Source organism: Gossypium hirsutum, chromosome D06 (assembly GCF_007990345.1).
Source record: "Gossypium hirsutum isolate 1008001.06 chromosome D06, Gossypium_hirsutum_v2.1, whole genome shotgun sequence".
NCBI classification, from domain to species: Eukaryota; Viridiplantae; Streptophyta; class Magnoliopsida; order Malvales; family Malvaceae; genus Gossypium; species Gossypium hirsutum.
The window spans coordinates 60834349-60852300 of NC_053442.1; the positions used below are offsets into that span (position 1 = coordinate 60834349).

Consider the following 17952-nt stretch of genomic DNA (forward strand, 5'->3'; position numbering starts at 1 on the left):
TTAGTCCTTTTTATTTCGAATTTACCCAGTATTTTTTATTTTACTTCGATTTAGTCCTCTTTTTAGTACTTTGCTATTATTATTATTATTATTATTATTATTATTATTATTATTATTATTATTATTATTATTATTATTATTATCATCTTTACTATTATTAGTATTGGTATTATTGTTGTTTCTTTTATATCTCCATTCATATTTACTTATGTATCTTTAAATATATATGTCTTATTATTATAATATAAGGGCTTGTATATATACATGTACATATTTTACATATAATTGGTTTAATATATATACGTATATTCATATTTCTTTTTTATATATATCTATATACATATACATATTTTATTTTTATAAGTATATATATTTATATGTATGTATTTATGTATTTTTGTATATCTTAATTTGCATAGACATATACATACATATTTTCAATATATTTTAAACATATATATATAAATTAACGTATTTATTTGTATACGTATGTATATTTTCATTATTTTTAAACTTTCATTTGTACATACATATTTTCATGTGTCTACTTTATATATGCACTTCATTATTTTCATATTCCATAATTTTATACACCTATATATATATGTACATATTTTTATATATATGCATTTTTTTTTTAAAATATACTTTATATATATATTGTAATTTATGAATATACACATATTTTATTTTTTGTCTATACATATAAATATATATAAATCCCTTTACATTTTAATTGTATTCACTATTTATTTATTTCACTTTCATTATTGTTTTGAACGAATGTTTAATTTATTTGTTTATATACATTGTTATTTTATATGATTGTAGGTTTGACTTTTATTTATTTTATATTGTTGCTATTGCTCGTATCATTTTTACACTTTTGTATTCATTATGATTTTGTCATGTATAACAATGTAATTTGCTTTCACATTTTTTACTACGGCTTCATGTTTTTATTTCACTCGATAATAAAATTTGTTTAAAAAAATGATATTTTGTGTTTAGATTCGAGGAGGATCGTACCCTAACTTACTGGGTTTCGATTTCCACAATAAATCTAAACACACTAATCTTTTCAAACTCAAGTTTTGAAACGATCTCGGGAATTAAGAAAAGATCGTGTCCTAACTTACTGGGCATGATCCCTTTCCTAAACCCGAGATAATAAAATATCTTTTAAATAAGTAAAATTCTGGCATTCATTCACGTATTGGGAATTTGAGACATTGTATTCTAACTTACTGGATATGATTCTCTTCCTCGAATAATGTGAAATATGCCCATTTTCCTGAAAATTTTCAACGTTTTAATACAAGGATCGTATTTTTTTTAATTCTTCTAAGTTTTCAATTTTCGACATTAAGACATTAAGCAATCAACTAAGGTACCAATTTTGGGCGTATCGAGGGTGCTAATCCTTCCTCGTGCGTAACCGACTCCCGAACCCGTTTTCTGAATTTCGCGGACCAAACTTGTTGTTTTAATAAAATCAAACCGTTTATTAAAAACGACCGCTTTTCGAGGTGATCCAATCACACCTTATAAAAAGGATTGGTGGCGACTCCTGTTTCATTTTTTTCAAAACCCAAGTCGACCCCGTTTTTTATCCAAAAAATGGTGTCAACATTCTTATTGCAAGAAAACGTATTTACTATGGATAGTGATACATGCTATCTATTTCTCTAATTCTTCGTTTTAATTTATTCATCACATCAATTCAAATGGAAATTGTCGAAGGTTGTACTGAATTAATGGAGGGACCGATTGAGTATATATAATTAGAGCTCAAATGATATGTAATTAAGTTTCGACTCTTCAACTATTAATTTATAACATTATTTAATTATGGAGTTATTCCATTAAAGTATCATGACTAACTTCTTCCCATTATATACCATTTTGAAAGCAACTCATTAAGTACGTGTCCAATGACATTGTCATATGTGTTACCTTATAAGATATTCTTAACCTATTTGAGTTAAATCTGTTTACCCAATATGACGGTAACCATTACATATTTATTTATGAAAAAGTCAATTACTAACAAATAATAATTAAATCATTTATCTTTAGCCAAATGACATGTAGCCAAAATTCTTTTCCATTTGCAATATCAATGAAAAAATACCACTACCGTAAATGAAGTCACGCCATTTTAGAATTTTAGAATTTGAAGTTTTTGAAAATTTAAATTTTTTTTGCAATTTTTAAAAAAATTGAAATACTTTTTTTATAATTTTTCAATTTTTATATATCATTTTTACTATTTAAAATTTTATAAAAAAATTATTTTTAAAATTTTTGAATTGTTTATATATTATATATGATTTTTATAATTTTTAAGCAATATAATATATATAATATTAAAAATAAAAGTACAGATGATATGTTCTAATAGAATCACGTTTATCACATGGCACAACGTGATTGGTTGGATGTGCCACATGATACAACTTGATTGGTGCCACATGACAATTGAATTTTTTAACACCGTTAGAAAGAGAATGACTAAACCGAGCAATGAAATGATAATTTAAGTAGTTAGAAAAAGAATGACTAAACCAAGTAACGAAATGATAATTTAAGTAGTAATTTGGAAAAAATTCTAGATACCTCTAAAGATAAGTATAGTTCATTAAGCTTAAAATCAAATATGAGTTAAAATGATAAAATTACAAATTGAGAATATATCATATAAATTTGTCTCACTAATGAAAATGAAAAAATATTATTAACCAAAAAAGGAAATGGAAAAAAGATTATATAAAAAGTAAATAAATATTGGGTTAAAATGGTAATATTATTGATTTAAAATTGATCGAGTCTGTATTATTCTTATGCTTACGAAAATTATAATAATTCTAGTAATTTTGTCAAAATTGTTACAGAAAAAGAAATTAAGATGTCAATTTCACTCGGTTGAATGTAGGTATAGAAATTTCCCCCCACCTTCCTCAGCCAACCACCATGATTTTCTGTTGTTTTTACTCTTTTTTTTCTTTGAACTTTCTTCTGTGTTCTTTTGTCCTTTTCATCTTTACTATTTTAATTCTTATAGAATAATAAATATTCCCTTCATCTCTCTCCATTTGCTTCTCACCTTTGCTTCTCTCTTTTTTCAACCAACCATGGCCTCTTCTTCAATCCAAGAAGGTAACACTATTGACTCTTCCTTGACTCATCCGTATGTTTTCACTATTTTCTTTTTCATTCTTTTTTGTTGCAAAGTTTGAAACGGATCCTCTAGCTTAAAGATTCACTTTCGATTTATGGGTTTTCATTCTTTCTTCAAAATATTTAATGGGTTCTTTTTAAAATAGGAAAACAGCTTAGTTCAGTTGACTTACTGTTTTTTTAATTGAATTTTAGCTGAACTTTAGCTTAGTATATATCGAGATCCCTTGGAGCTTAGTTTTTTAGAAATAATTTGGGAAGTCGGGTTCTTTGATTTTGAATTATGTGTTGGTTTTAGTTAGAAATCAAGAATAAAGATGAAGAAATTGGAAGGAGGCATCGTTTTTGGTAATTGATTCTTTGATAGGAGCTGAAAAATCGAATTTTCTAATTTTTGGTGGTGGGGTTAAGGATTATAACAAAAGTATGGTTTGTTTAGTAATCATATTGATTAGTGATTGATTGTTGATTGTTAAGGTGGAGATATGGATCTGGAGAAAGGACTGGAGAGTCCACATCCGAGTCATAATTCTGGCATGGAAGCTTCGCCAATACCATCACCGTCCTCAACTGCAGCAGCGCCGACTCCGGCTTTGATCCTAACAAATACCGGCAAGCGTATCGATAGAATGGGAAGTAGCCTCACTAGTTGCAGTTCCGGTATTACAGACCACTCAGCAACACCATCACCCTCGTCTATAGCAAAGACACCAGCTTTGATCCTATCGAATTCTGCTAAGCGAATTGACAGAATGTCCAGTAGCCTCACCAGTTCCAGTTCTGGTACTGGAGAACCCTCGGCGACTCCATCACCATCATCAACAGCAAATGCCCCTGCTCTGGTCCTGTCGAATTCCGGCAAGCGCATTGATCAGGCTGCCAAAAAGAAATACGTGAAGCAGGTAACTGGACGCCATAATGACACTGAGCTGCACTTGGCAGCGCAGCGTGGTGATTTGGCTGCTGTAAAGCAGATTCTTGCCGACATTGATTCTCAGATGATGAAGACTGCGAGTGGGGAAGATTTCGATATGGAGGTTTCAGAGATACAGGCTAGTGTGGTAAACGAGGTGAATGAGTTGGGGGAGACTGCCTTGTTTACTGCTGCAGAGAAAGGGCATCTTGATGTTGTCAAGGAGTTGTTAAAATACTCAAACAAAGAGACCGTTACTGAGAAGAACAAATCTAGGTTTGATCCATTGCATATTGCTGCAAGCCAAGGGCACCATGGTAATGATTTTTAGCTTTCATTTTGTGATTTTGCTTGTGCTGTTATTTGATTTCAATTGGTTAGTCAAGTTCTTGCGAATATGGTATTTAGTAAAAGTACTGGTTCAAGTTGGTCTCAAAGTCTGATGAATAAATTTGATGATAAAGCTATTTTTGATAGCTCGAAAGATGTTGGTAAATGGGGGAGAGAAAATTTTGAACCAAAAAGTAAAAATGGATTACTTTTACTTGGTTGCCTTTGATTAATGTCATATATAATCCGTTCCTTTCAGCAAGTTTTTTTGTCTACGACAAAACAAAAGAAATTATGATTATTTGGGAATTATGATGGAGATTTGAAGTGCAAGACAACATATTCAATATTGTCATACTAATGTTATGAAATGCTTATCGCCGTCTGCTATATGATTTATCGACTATGCAGAATGATGAGGTGCCATCCTCTTTCAACCTTTGGAGCAATCTTTCATCGTATTATTAGCTTTTGTTTCTACAGACTAGTAGTCCTATTTCAGTTGTGTTTTGTAGATTCTAGTTTGGAAAGGTGACCCGGGTCCATTCCTTGCAGATATTGTACAGGTACTCCTGGATCATGATCCCAGCCTATGCCAAACATTCGGGCCGTCAAATGCAACCCCTCTTATCTCTGCAGCTACCAAAGGGCATACGGCAGTAGTCAATGAGCTGCTACTGAGAGATGGTGGCTTGCTAGAGGGTACAAGATCAAATGGGAAAAACGCATTACATCTAGCTGCTCGACAGGGGCACATAGATGTCGTAAAAGCATTGCTGAGCAAAGACGCACAGTTGGCGAGAAGAACTGACAAGAAAGGACAAACGGCATTGCACATGGCTGTTAAGGGACAGAGCTGCGAAGTGGTGAAGTTGCTTCTTGAGGCAGATGCGGCTATTGTGATGCTCCCGGACAAGTTCGGTAACACTGCGCTGCATGTCGCCACTAGGAAAAAGAGAGCAGAGGTATAACGTTTCTCTCATTCCTTCTTGCTATAGAGGTAGAAGCATATGTATCACGGATGCTGCATATTATTTTTCCATAATTCGGATGCCGTTCAAATGGTGTGTAGGAGATTATATAGTAATACAAATTTATGTTCATTAAAACCCAACCGCAGTTTTGTGCTGCAGTAACATCCTTGAAATAGTTTAGTAACATGTATGGCATGTTAGAAAGACAAGGTTGAATGCAGCGAGAGACGAGGATGTCATGTTAATATGTATTCAACTGAAAATTTCAATTCTAGACATCAGTTTATTTAGTGAATGGTTTATAGAAGCTATGTTATTTGGATCCTGGTCTACGGGATATGGATGTGTATGCTCTGACTTTTCATTTTTCTTTTCCAACATATATCTGGACATGGTATGAGGATGTAACCCTTGAAGGATCTCTAGATACATAGGAAAACTTTGAAAATATTGAACATATCTGTGTTGAGCACATAGCCATATTTGACACTCGTGCCCAAGTCCAAGTAACATAGATTTCCTATATTTTTTGACATTCCTTACAATTTTTATGAAACTGTTTCATATTAATGAATCTTCATATTTGCTTTGCAGATCGTACATGAGTTGTTGTCCCTTCCTGATACAAATGTCAATGCACTCACCAGAGACCATAAAACAGCCCTTGACTTAGCTGAAGGGCTTCCCCTCTCTGCAGAGTCCACAGAAATAAAGAGCTGCCTTTCTCGTTGCGGTGCTCTCAGAGCTAATGAACTGAATCAACCGAGAGACGAGTTGAGGCAGACTGTGACACAAATTAAGAAAGATGTCCATACGCAGCTTGAACAAACCAAAAGAACCAACAAAAATGTTCATAATATTTCAAAGGAACTTAGAAAACTCCACCGAGAAGGAATCAATAATGCCACCAATTCCGTGACCGTGGTAGCTGTTCTATTTGCAACTGTTGCTTTTGCGGCTATATTTACCGTGCCTGGAGGAGATCAAGATAGTGGAGTTGCCGTGGTGGTAAAATCAAGTTCTTTTAAAATCTTCTTCATCTTCAATGCTATTGCTCTCTTCACCTCTTTGGCTGTTGTCGTTGTTCAAATTACGTTGGTCCGGGGTGAAACCAAAGCTGAGAAGCAGGTAGTGGAAGTGATTAACAAGTTGATGTGGTTGGCTTCTGTGTGTACTTCAGTTGCCTTTATGGCCTCCTCGTATATAGTGGTTGGCCGGAAACATAAGTGGGCTGCTATTTTGGTTACCGTTGTAGGGGGTCTGATTATGGCTGGGGTTCTTGGCACCATGACTTATTATGTGGTGAGATCGAAGAGGACTAGAAGGAAGAGGGGAAAGAATTCAAGGAGGAGCGGATCCAACTCGTTGCTTCATTCCGACTTCACTAATTCGGAAGTTGAAGTCGATAGGATTTATGCCCTCTAATCTCTGAATCTCTAGCTTCTGTTAATGGAAAAATGGAAGATATGTTAGAAATGAGACCCGATATGGCAAATGATGAAAATAAGATTAAATAAGGATAATAACTTTCAGCATCTGCCTGTTAGTTAGTATATGCACCCGGCACACCCTGCATTCATGGCCATGGATCACGAGGTATGAGCAATTCGGACAACTAATCATGGACTTCTTAGTTAAGAAGTAAGGAAGAAAATATGGTTTTTTGTTGTATGTCCTGTCAAGTTTGTTGAAACCGTATGTTAGTTCTGTGGTGGCTAATGGAATGAGTTTCCGTCCATCGTTCTCACTTGCATACGATATCAGAGCTTGAATATGACTCGACGTTTCTTGGAGTCAAGTCTGGTAAACACTGAATCAATTGTCAGATTCAAGCCATTCATATGTTTCCAACTCTTCGAAAGTGTCAATATCTATTAAAACCCTGGCCTTGAAATGTATGAATGATTAACTTTTGCTGTGATTAAACAGTATTTTTATTGCAATACATGCTTGTTTTTTATTTAGTTACAGTGTCCCACAGGGGTGATTGTTGTTGGATTTGCCCCTTTTTTATTATTGTTTTTTAAATTTACTGTTTGCAGTTTTTGGAATTTTTAAAAGTCAAATAGAAATAGAACAGAATAAGATTGTGTTAATAAGCCTCTCCATAGAACAGCTGACCACCGCAAGAAATAGGCGATGCATTGCAGTGTTTCGTCCCAATTTTTTAGCATTGTTCGGGTGCTATTTTCAAGGGATTCCACAAACATTTCTTCCAGTTTCATTTAAGTTTGCTCCGATAATATCTTAGACTGCTTTCGTTTTAGTGGCTCTTCATACCATCACAATGTGAGTCACCACTATAAACCATCTAGATACTGTGTTGAAACATATTGGTGAAAATTTTCCTAAAAGTTGATATCCTCTATGAAAAGGTAAAAAGAATTATTTACAATAAAATTCATTGACCAAACTTAGTAAAAAAAGAACTTGTGAATAATAAAATTCATTAGCCAAACATAGTAAGAAAACATGTTTTCCATTAAAATTCTTGTGAAATAGTAATATATAAATATATATGACCCATATATATAACGTGTGTGTTTTCAAAGTTACAAGAAAGACGTGCAACATTCTACTATATACACCAAAGACTTGCAATAAAGATACTGGTTAAGTGCATACAATAAGGATTGTTACTTTTGCACACTATAAAGACACTTTTACATAACAATAGTGTGTATTGTGTTCAAATATTTATGGGTAAAAGTTTATTTATTGGTTTTCTATAATGTAGTTAATAATGATTTTTTAGTTATGAAATTATTGTCGATGCATGTGGTAATATAATATTTGTTAAACATATTTGGGCTTGATTGGAGAAATTAAATAATAGTGTTTAGGGTTGTATTAAATTTAGGGATATATTAAAATAAAAGTTTTTTTGTTGAGTTTGTAGAAGGTGGAAATGACATGGATTAAACACAGTCATTATACATTTGGGGGTAATTTAGTTAAAATTTTTAGGCTAAGCTATGTTGGGGGCAAGAGGAGGAATGGGGTTTAGATATTATTTTATATAATATGGAACATTTGCAGAAATAGTTCAAGAATCAAGAGATGGGAGTGTTCAGAGCTTTGTATATTTAAAATCAAGTTTAGTGTTAGAGGAAGAGCTTAGGGTTTGTTATGACAATTCATCCTTTATTACCCTTACTAATCACTTAACTAATGTTGGCCATATACATATTTCTATAGAGCATTATGTTAGTGTACTTATTTTGCAATAAGATATCCCACAACTGACCTTTAACCTTTTTAGAGGACCTAGTCATTTTTCAAAGAAAAAAAGAGGACCTAGTTAATGTAGTTAATGAGGGTGTAAAGTGAGCTGAAAAGATAAATAAGGAGGGTGTGAGTTTAGGGGAAAAGATAAACAAGGAGGGTGTAGCGTTAGCTGAAGGGGTAAATGAGTCTGACACTAATGTAGGTAGCAATGAGTCAAAACTTAGGGGAGGAAGAAATACAACCCGAGGTAGATGTTACAGGCCTTATTAGGGAGAAAAATGCAACTGCTGGGGATAGTGAGGATAGTGTGTAGGATGCTAACTATATTGATAGCAATGATATACGAAGTTATACCTAGTGATTTAGATGGGGGAGATTGTGTGTAAAAAATCTAGGAAATTTGGATGCGATAAGCCTGTTCCGTTAAGGTTTGAGTTAGGGATGATATTTAAGGGACCTAAGCAATTTTAAGAGGCACTTTCAGCTTATGTTGTTAAGAATAAGTGTAACTTTAGGTTTGTTAGAAATGAGGGTAACAAGTCTAAAGTGTAAGGCCGAAAGGTGTCCATCTTAGCATATATAACTAGGGTTAATGCAGATGAGTCTTGTAAGATTTAGATTTTTGTAAGTTGCTACAAATGTTCCAAATCCTTTAACAACCAAAGGGCTAATTATAGGTTTATATGCAGATATTTCATAGTAAGATTAGGATTATTCCTAAGTTCAAGTGGCTAAAGAGGAATTGAAGGTTGAGTTGACTAAAAATGTATCTTGGAGGGATAAGAAATGGTGTCTAAAACAAATTAGATGAAGGGTGAATTTGAATTCAATAGGTTGTTTGATTATGTTTTTGCATTAAGGCAAGTAGATCCTAACTATAATTTTAAGCTAATGGTTGAGAGACCTACTCCTAATAAGGCACCAAAATTCAAGAGGTTGTATATACGCTTTGGGGCTTTGAAAGAAGATTTTAGGAAATACATGAGGGATGTTGTAAGTTTGGTTGAATGCTTTCTAAATGGTAGTTTCAAAGGTGAAATATTGAGTGTTGTTGGAAGGGATGGGAACAACCAGATTTTCCCCATAGCTTGGACTTTAGTTGAGGTTGAAAATAGGGAGACATGGGTTTGGTTTCTCAAGCTCCTTCAAATTGATCTTTGTCTGCAATATGGTTAAGAAATCTCTCTTATTTTTTATATGCAAAAGATGTGTAAAGTTTATTATTTTAAACTTATTCTTCCCAAGTGTTGAGCACATGTACGTAAATAGGAAGATTGAGCACAATGATGCTAATAAGCAAAAAATTGTTTTTAAGCTTGTTGCAACTCATCAAATGTAATAGTTTTCCAAGTTTATCATGCTCTAGTGTCATGGGTTGCGCGTCGGTGCTCGCAACCATGACAAACTGGTGCGATCCATCGTGTTCGAGGGAGGTCATTTAGGCCAACCAAACTGGCCCAACCAAACTGGCCCGGTGATTTGAAAGATTAAAAGCCCATCTCAAGAGCCTGATAGAAATGGGAAGTGTTCCAGAAGATATAATTATGGAATCTTAGAGTTCTATTTGTATATAGCTGGTTATGTAAGCTTAGAGTTCTAATTGTATTCAGCTTTTAATTATAGCTATTGATATACTGTGAGGCTCAACTATAAATAGAGACCTCTTCGCTCATTGTAGATTCATTGAGTTATTAATAAGAATTTTGAGAGTATTCACTCAAACTTTTCTCTCAAGTGTTCTTGCTTTTGTTCATCTTTCAAGGCTCGTTCTTACTTCGTTCTTCTGTTGTTCTTCGTGAAAATCTTAAGGGAATTCTATTGAATCCTTTATTGTTGCAAGTGAAGTTGACTTGGGCGTTTTTGCTGCTGAATCTTTTTTTGTTACAAGTTAGGCTGACTTAGGCGTTTTGAGCAGAGAAACTGCCTAAGGCCGCACGGATCGCGTGGGAAAACTCTAAGTCCGTGACAGTTGGTATCCGAGCCAGGTTCAAAGCCACCGTTGAAAGATGTCAAAAGAAGTTGAGGGAGTGGAGACCCGTGGGAGGGTTAGGAAAGCCAGTCGCTCAAGGGACATATTGTCTGCTTTAGAGGATCGCGTCGTCACTCTCGAGAGTTCAATGGGGGATATCAAGGAGAGGGTGGAAGACGTTGATGATAGGCTCCATGATGGACTGCAGTCCATGCAGGAGCAACTTAAAGAGTATGTGACGGATAATATGAAACAGTTGACTGGTAGAGATGATGCCATTGAGGCTATGGTGGTGGCCTTGAAGGGAGAGATTGCGGAGCTCAAGGGTGAACTCACAATCTACAAGGTTGCCTTGGGCAATGGTGGGTTAGCGGCTGCCGCACCCAAGCCCAATATTGATGTTCCCAAGCCAAAAGAGTTTAAGGGAACAAGGTCCGCAAGAGATGTGGACAACTTTTTGTGGGGAATCGAGCAATACTTCTGTGCCAAAGGCATCACGGAGGATGTCACTAAGGTAACTACTGCTGCGATGTATTTATCTGACGTTGCTTTGTTGTGGTGGCGTCGTAGGTCCACTGATGTGAGACGTGGTGGGTCTGAAATTGAAACATGGGAGGAGTTTTGATGTGAGTTCAAATCACAGTTTTACCCAGAGTATGCCGAGGATGAGGCTCGGGCAAGGTTGCGTCGGCTTGCGCAACAAGGCACTGTGAGGGAGTATGTACAGGAGTTTAGCGAGCTTATGCTCCAAATCTCAGATATGGGGGAGAAAGAGGCATTCTTTTCCTTTATGGACGGATTAAAATCGTGGGCGAAGCAAGAGTTGCAGCGCCGAGGAGTTCAAGAGCTCACCAAGGCTATGTCAGTAGCAGAATCACTTGCTGAATTTGGTGGGAGGAAAGACAATTCCAATTCTTCTAAACCCAGATTAAAGGGTAATAGTGGGGGAGATAAAGAAAGGCCCACTAGGAACGGCGATGGTAAGAAACCTTGGGACAAGAGAAAGAGTGGGCCTATAAGGTGCTTCCACTGTGAGGGTCTACATATGATCAAGGACTGTCCAAAGAAGGCCGCTCTCAAGGCTATGGAAGCAAAGGGGGAGTCCGATGTAGAGGATAACAACCTTGGATCGATACTAGGGGGTGTCGAAGATAGAATGAGCCATGGTTTGATGTTTGTAGACATCATTATGGCCGGCAGAAAATTAAATGCGCTCGTCGACACAGGCGCTTTTGATTTATTCATGTCTGAGGAGGCTGCTTGTAAACTAGGCCTCAAGATAGATAATGAAGGGGGTCGGATCAAAACAGTGAACTCGGAAAGTATTCCAATCAAGGGGGTTGCAAAGGGAGTAGATCTTCAGCTCGGAAATTGGTCAGGGAAGGTATCCATTAAGGTAATACCACTTGATGACTATGATTTTGTGGTGGGACTAAGCTTCCTTGATCAGGTTAAAGCTCTTATTGCCCCTTCGAGCAATTACATGGTGATTTCAGATGCGAAACATCAATGCATGGTGAAAGTGATAAGGAAGAGAAGCTTTGAGGGAAAAACACTATCAGCAATTCAGTTTGCTAAAGGTGTACGGAGACATGAAGTCTCATATTTAGCCACCTTGAAGATCGAATAGACCGTTGAGTTTGTTAGTAAGACCCCGAAAGAAGTGGGACAATTGCTACAATCATTTCGAGATGTAATGCCTGCTGAGTTGCCAAAAAGTTTGCCACCCAAGAGGGAGGTGGACCACAAAATTGAGTTAGTATCCAATGTGGTGCCACCAGCAAGGGCCCCCTATCGTATGTCTCCGCCAGAATTAGAAGAGTTGCGGAAACAATTGAAGGAACTTTTGGATACGGGATTCATTAGACCATCTAAATCCCCATATGGTGCGCCAGTGTTGTTCCAAAAGAAACACGATGGGTCCTTAAGAATGTGCATCGATTATCGAGCTCTAAACAAGATCACCGTGAAGAATAGGTATCCTATTCCTCTTATCGCAGATTTGTTCGACCAGCTTGGTAGTGCAAGATGGTTTACCAAGTTAGATTTGAGATCGGGGTATCATCAAGTTCGGATAGTCGAGGGGGACGAACCAAAGACAGCTTGTGTGACACGGTACGGTTTGTATGAGTTCCTTGTGATGCCTTTTGGACTCACGAATGCTCCAGTTACATTCTGCACCCTAATGAATAAGGTACTTCAACCCTTTCTTGATCGTTTTGTGGTTGTTTACCTTGACGATATTGTGGTCTATAGCTAGTCGCTTGAAAAGCACGTAAGACACTTGAGGGAGGTGTTCCAGACTTTGAGGGAAAATGAGCTGTTCGTCAAGGAGGAGAAATGCTCATTTGCCCAACAAGAGGTGTCATTCTTAGGCCACATTGTGGGAGGCGGTAAGATCCGAATGGATAAAAATAAGATTCGAGCCATTTCAGAGTGGGAGCCTCCAACCAAGGTAACAGAGTTGAGATCTTTCCTTGGATTGGCAAATTACTATCGCCGCTTTGTCAAAGGCTACTCCAAAATTACCACTCCCTTGACGGACATGTTGAAGAAGGGGAAGGTATGGGATTGGAATCCAGAATGCGAGAAGGCCTTCAACCAATTGAAGCAAGAAATGACGAGGGAGCCCGTACTTGTCTTGCCGGATTTTACGAAGCCTTACGAGGTACGTACAGATGCATCAGATTATGCTATTGGGGGAGTACTGATGCAAGATGGACACCCAATTGCTTTCGAGAGTCGAAAGCTTAACGAGACGGAACGTAGATATACGGTCCAAGAGAAAGAGATGACCGCGGTAGTACACTGCTTGCGCACATGGAGACATTATTTATTGGGTTCCAGGTTCATGGTCCTTATCGACAATGTTGCCAATAGTTACTTTCTAACCCAGAAAAAGTTGTCTCCCAAGCAGGCTCGTTGGCAGGTTTTACTAGCAGAGTTTGATTTCACAATGGAATATAAACCAGGAAGTGCCAACAATGTTGCTGATGCACTTAGTCGAAAGATGGAATTCGCAGCAATCAGTCAACCTGATGGCTCTTTGTTGGAACGCATTCGAGAGGGATTGTCCCATGATCCTACGGCCAAAAATTTGATTGAGCTTGCCAAGGAGGGAAAAACAAGAAGATTTTGGCTTGATGGGGAGCTAGTATACACTCATGGACACCGCCTCTATGTGCCCCATTATGGAAAACTCCGTAAGGAAGTCATGAAGGAATGTCATGACTCGAAATGGGCAGGCCATCCAGGGATGCATCGCACTTTGGCCCTTTTGGAGGATCGCTATTATTGGCCTCACATGGGTGCTGATGTGGAAACCTATGTGAAAACTTGTCTAGTGTGCCAACAAGACAAGGTTGAGTTAAAGACTCCAGCCGGCTTGCTTCAACCCCTGCCAGTCCCAGAAAGGCCATGGGAGAGTTTATCCATGGATTTTATTACTGGTTTGCCTAAGTCTGACGGGTTTGCTAGTATTCTTGTTGTGGTAGACAGGTTTTCAAAGTATGCGACTTTTATTCCAGCGACCAAAGAGTGCCCTGCTGAGGAAGCAGCTCGGTTATTCCTTAGACACGTGGTGAAATATTGGGGAGTGCCACTATCTATTATCAGCGATCGAGATGGTCGATTTACTGGTCGGTTCTGGACAGAGTTGTTCAAGTCAATGGGCTCAGATTTGAACTTCTCCACGAGCATGCATCCACAAACCGATGGGCAAACTGAACGAGTAAATGCACTGTTGGAGACGTATCTTCGGCACTATGTGAGTGCCACACAAAGGAATTGGCCAAAGTTACTGGATGTGGCCCAATTTTCATATAACTTGCAGCAAAGTAGGACCACGAATCAAAGTCCATTTGAAATAGTGACGGGTCAACAGCCACTCACACCCAACGCTGTTGTGACACATTACACAGGACCAAATCCGGCAGCCTATAGATTCGCAAAAGATTGGCAAGAGAAGAATGATTTGGCTAGAGCTTGTTTACACAAGGCAAGTAAGCGTAGCAAGAAGTGGGCTGATCAGAACCGAAGGGATGTATAATTTCAAGTGGGTGACTCAGTCCTTGCTAAACTACACTTGATTTTACGATATACTGGTTTGCACAAGGGTCTTGTGCGAAGGTATGAAGGGCCATTTAAAGTTGTGAAGAGAGTGGGCAAGGTGGCCTACAAGCTGGAGTTGCCACCAAAACTTAAAGTACACCCAGTCTTCCATGTAAGCATGCTTAAGCCGTTTCATGAGGATCAAGAATATCCGAATCGAGGCAAGTCCGAACGAGCACCGATGGGGGTAAAAGTCTCGTATGATCGTGAAGTAGAAAACATTGAGGCAGATCGGGTAATTAGACGAAAGTACCATCGACCACAGCATGAGTACTTAGTTCGATGGAAGGGACTTCCTGATAGCGAAGCAAGTTGGGAACCTGCTGAGGCATTGTGGCAGTTCCAAGGGAAGATTGACCAGTTCCATAAGGAGGATGCGACGAGGGCGTCGCTAGAACAAGTGGGGGAGAATGTCATGGGTTGCGCGTCGGTGCTCGCAACCATGACAAACTGGTGCGATCCATCGTGTTCGAGGGAGGTCATTTAGGCCAACCAAACTGGCCCAACCAAACTGGCCCGGTGATTTGAAAGATTAAAAGCCCATCTCAAGAGCCTGATAGAAATGGGAAGTGTTCCAGAAGATATAATTATGGAATCTTAGAGTTCTATTTGTATATAGCTGGTTATGTAAGCTTAGAGTTCTAATTGTATTCAGCTTTTAATTATAGCTATTGATATACTGTGAGGCTCAACTATAAATAGAGACCTCTTCGCTCATTGTAGATTCATTGAGTTATTAATAAGAATTTTGAGAGTATTCACTCAAACTTTTCTCTCAAGTGTTCTTGCTTTTGTTCATCTTTCAAGGCTCGTTCTTACTTCGTTCTTCTGTTGTTCTTCGTGAAAATCTTAAGGGAATTCTATTGAATCCTTTATTGTTGCAAGTGAAGTTGACTTGGGCGTTTTTGCTGCTGAATCTTTTTTTGTTACAAGTTAGGCTGACTTAGGCGTTTTGAGCAGAGAAACTGCCTAAGGCCGCACGGATCGCGTGGGAAAACTCTAAGTCCGTGACACTAGGAGCTAATTAAAATAGCTAATTGAAATATTTAACAAAATATTGAATTAAGCTTGATGGTTAGGTAGTTAGTACACTTTCTAGATGTCCTAGGTTCATATCACTCCTTTCTCGTCTCTTTTCAAAACAAATATTATTTGGAGTAGAAATTAAACAAGAAATAGGCCTTGGCCTAATGGTAACACACTTGTTTCTCCCCTTTGCTTAATTAGGTTTGAGCCACCTTATTCCCAAGTCCATTTTATTTTCAACAGTAGGGGAAATTACCATGCAACCCTAAAGATTTGAAAACTCTTAACTATTTAGTCCTTCTTTTCCTAATCACCCTAAGATTTTGTTTCCTTTTCCAATTCAATTAGAAATTTCCCACAACTCTCTTTATCTTCTTCTTTTTATTTTCTTTCCCTTTTCTTTTCATCAAAATTTCATTCCATTGCTGAGAATTATTTTGTTCTCCTGAATCGAAATTAATTTCCGTTTGAAGCGTTTTCTACCGGATTCGTGATTGTTATCTGTAACACCCTTAATCTTTACCAACAACCGGTAAGTATAACTCAATCCCAATGTTTAATCTTGAATCCTTATAGAATTTATATCTAACGATAATCTTATGATCAATTAAACGATCTTTCTTGGTTTAAAATCAAATATTTCGATAATCTTGACGGATCTTGTAACGGCCTGTTTTCAGTGAAATCAAAATAGTAGTTTTGGGACCACAAATATGAAGTCAAAAAATTTATTTTAATATTATTTTGTGGTCTATAGCATGATAATATGGTGGTATAAAAATTTTGTTAAGAAATTTTACCGTTTGTCTACTCAATTTGTGAAAAAGGACTAAATCGCGTAAAGTGCGAAAGTTGTGTTCTATTAGCTAAAGGTGTTAAATAGCTATAGAAATTTAATTTGAAAGTCCTTATATGGTAATTAGACCATTAAATGAGTTAATGGATGTGCATGGCTTGGTAATTGAGTAATTTTAAAGTTAGGTAAAGGTAAAATGGTAAAAACGTAATTAATGATAAAAATAAATAAAACAAAAAAACAAAAAGCTATCACATTCTTCTATTTTTCATGCCATAGTCAAATTCACCATAGGAGAAGGGAAGAATTTTTTGCTCAAGCTTTTTCTTTGCATGCAAGTGTTATTTCATCCTGTTTTCGTTGATTTTTATATTTTTGGAACCGTTGTAGCTTAATCTAGCTAAATAAGGGACTAAATTGCAATATGGTTGAAAGTATAGGGTTTTTCCATGAGAGCACATTAGTTTTTCTTGAAGTTTAATGGAAGAAAATGAACCATTGTTGTTAAATAAACAACTTTTGTTAAGTGAGTTTTGATGAAATTGTTAATTAGGGGTTAAATTGAGAAATATGAAAATTTTGTGATAAATGTGTGAATTTATGGAATATATGGGCTGATATGAGCATATATAATTTTTTGGCTAGGCTTGGATGTAGTGACATTTCATGAATTTCATTTTTTTTACGAGCCTAGTGACTAAATTGAAAAAAGTCAAATGTTTAGGGTAAAATGGTAATTTTTCCATAACATGAAATTTGATTGAATTGAATAGAATAAATATTAAATTAGTTAAATTTGAATATATAGATCAAGAAAAGCCACGTTCGGAATTAGATCGGGCAAAGATAAAGTAGTAGATTGATCGGTTGATTGTCTCCGTGTAAATTTGAGGTAAGTTCGTATGTTTAATAAGCATTAAATTATAAGTGTTTAAATGCTTAATTGATATAATTGTGATGATATGACACCACGGAAATTCTCGACGAGGTATCGGCAATGTATGGATCCCGGTTGAACTTAGGAATAGATAGGATACAAATGACATGTTATAAAGGGTTACTGAGTTTTGGGTACTGGTCTCTTACATCCTACCGGTGGTTGAGTTTCCGACACGTGTTGCAGGTACTTTATAGCTTGTGTGAGCAGCACCTTGTAGCTACGTCTTGACTGACGACTTGTGTGAGCAGACCCAATGATGGCTCGAGAGTGAACATCTATATGAGATATGAGATAGAGGTGGTTTTGACCACGTATTGACACTTAGTGTGCGAGATACCTGAGTATCCAATAGTATTCCAAATGGTTCAACGGGCACAGATGATGATACGAGGTTATAAGAGTTGATACGAACTAGTACAGGTATTCATGTGAAATACGGGAAGTAATTCATAGTTGATGTATTCATACATGACTAACATGATTGTG

At 36.8% G+C, this 17952-nt stretch overlaps 2 protein-coding genes across 2 annotated transcripts; both read left to right on the forward strand.

Annotated features, from left to right (window-relative positions):
* The first annotated feature begins 2877 nt into the window (after positions 1-2877).
* LOC107891160 (ankyrin repeat-containing protein ITN1) lies at positions 2878-7361 on the forward strand. Its single transcript, XM_016815850.2, has 4 exons — positions 2878-3159; positions 3658-4410; positions 4979-5388; positions 5992-7361. Exons 1-4 carry the CDS (start codon positions 3135-3137, stop codon positions 6820-6822), a joined length of 2019 nt encoding a protein of 672 aa, XP_016671339.1. The 5' UTR covers positions 2878-3134; the 3' UTR covers positions 6823-7361.
* Positions 7362-11223: 3862 nt separating this feature from the next.
* Positions 11224-15483, forward strand: LOC121218586 (uncharacterized). The gene is made up of 2 exons (XM_041096025.1): positions 11224-11692; positions 14994-15483. The coding sequence occupies exons 1-2, from the start codon at positions 11337-11339 to the stop codon at positions 15097-15099; spliced, it is 462 nt and encodes a 153-aa protein (XP_040951959.1). The 5' UTR covers positions 11224-11336; the 3' UTR covers positions 15100-15483.
* The last annotated feature ends 2469 nt before the right edge of the window (positions 15484-17952 follow it).

Bases quoted from the DNA above. Each gene is read 5' to 3' on its own strand.
- LOC107891160 (XM_016815850.2), top strand. From the start codon at position 3,135: ATGGCCTCTTCTTCAATCCAAGAAG. The intron at 3,160-3,657 runs GTAACACTATTG...TTGATTGTTAAG, and splicing joins CTCTTCTTCAATCCAAGAAG to GTGGAGATATGGATCTGGAG. The intron at 5,389-5,991 runs GTATAACGTTTC...TTTGCTTTGCAG, and splicing joins CTAGGAAAAAGAGAGCAGAG to ATCGTACATGAGTTGTTGTC.
- LOC121218586 (XM_041096025.1), top strand. From the start codon at position 11,337: ATGCTCCAAATCTCAGATATGGGGGAGAAAGAGGCATTCTTTTCCTTT. The intron at 11,693-14,993 runs GGAGTCCGATGT...GTTCGATGGAAG, and splicing joins AAGGCTATGGAAGCAAAGGG to GGACTTCCTGATAGCGAAGC.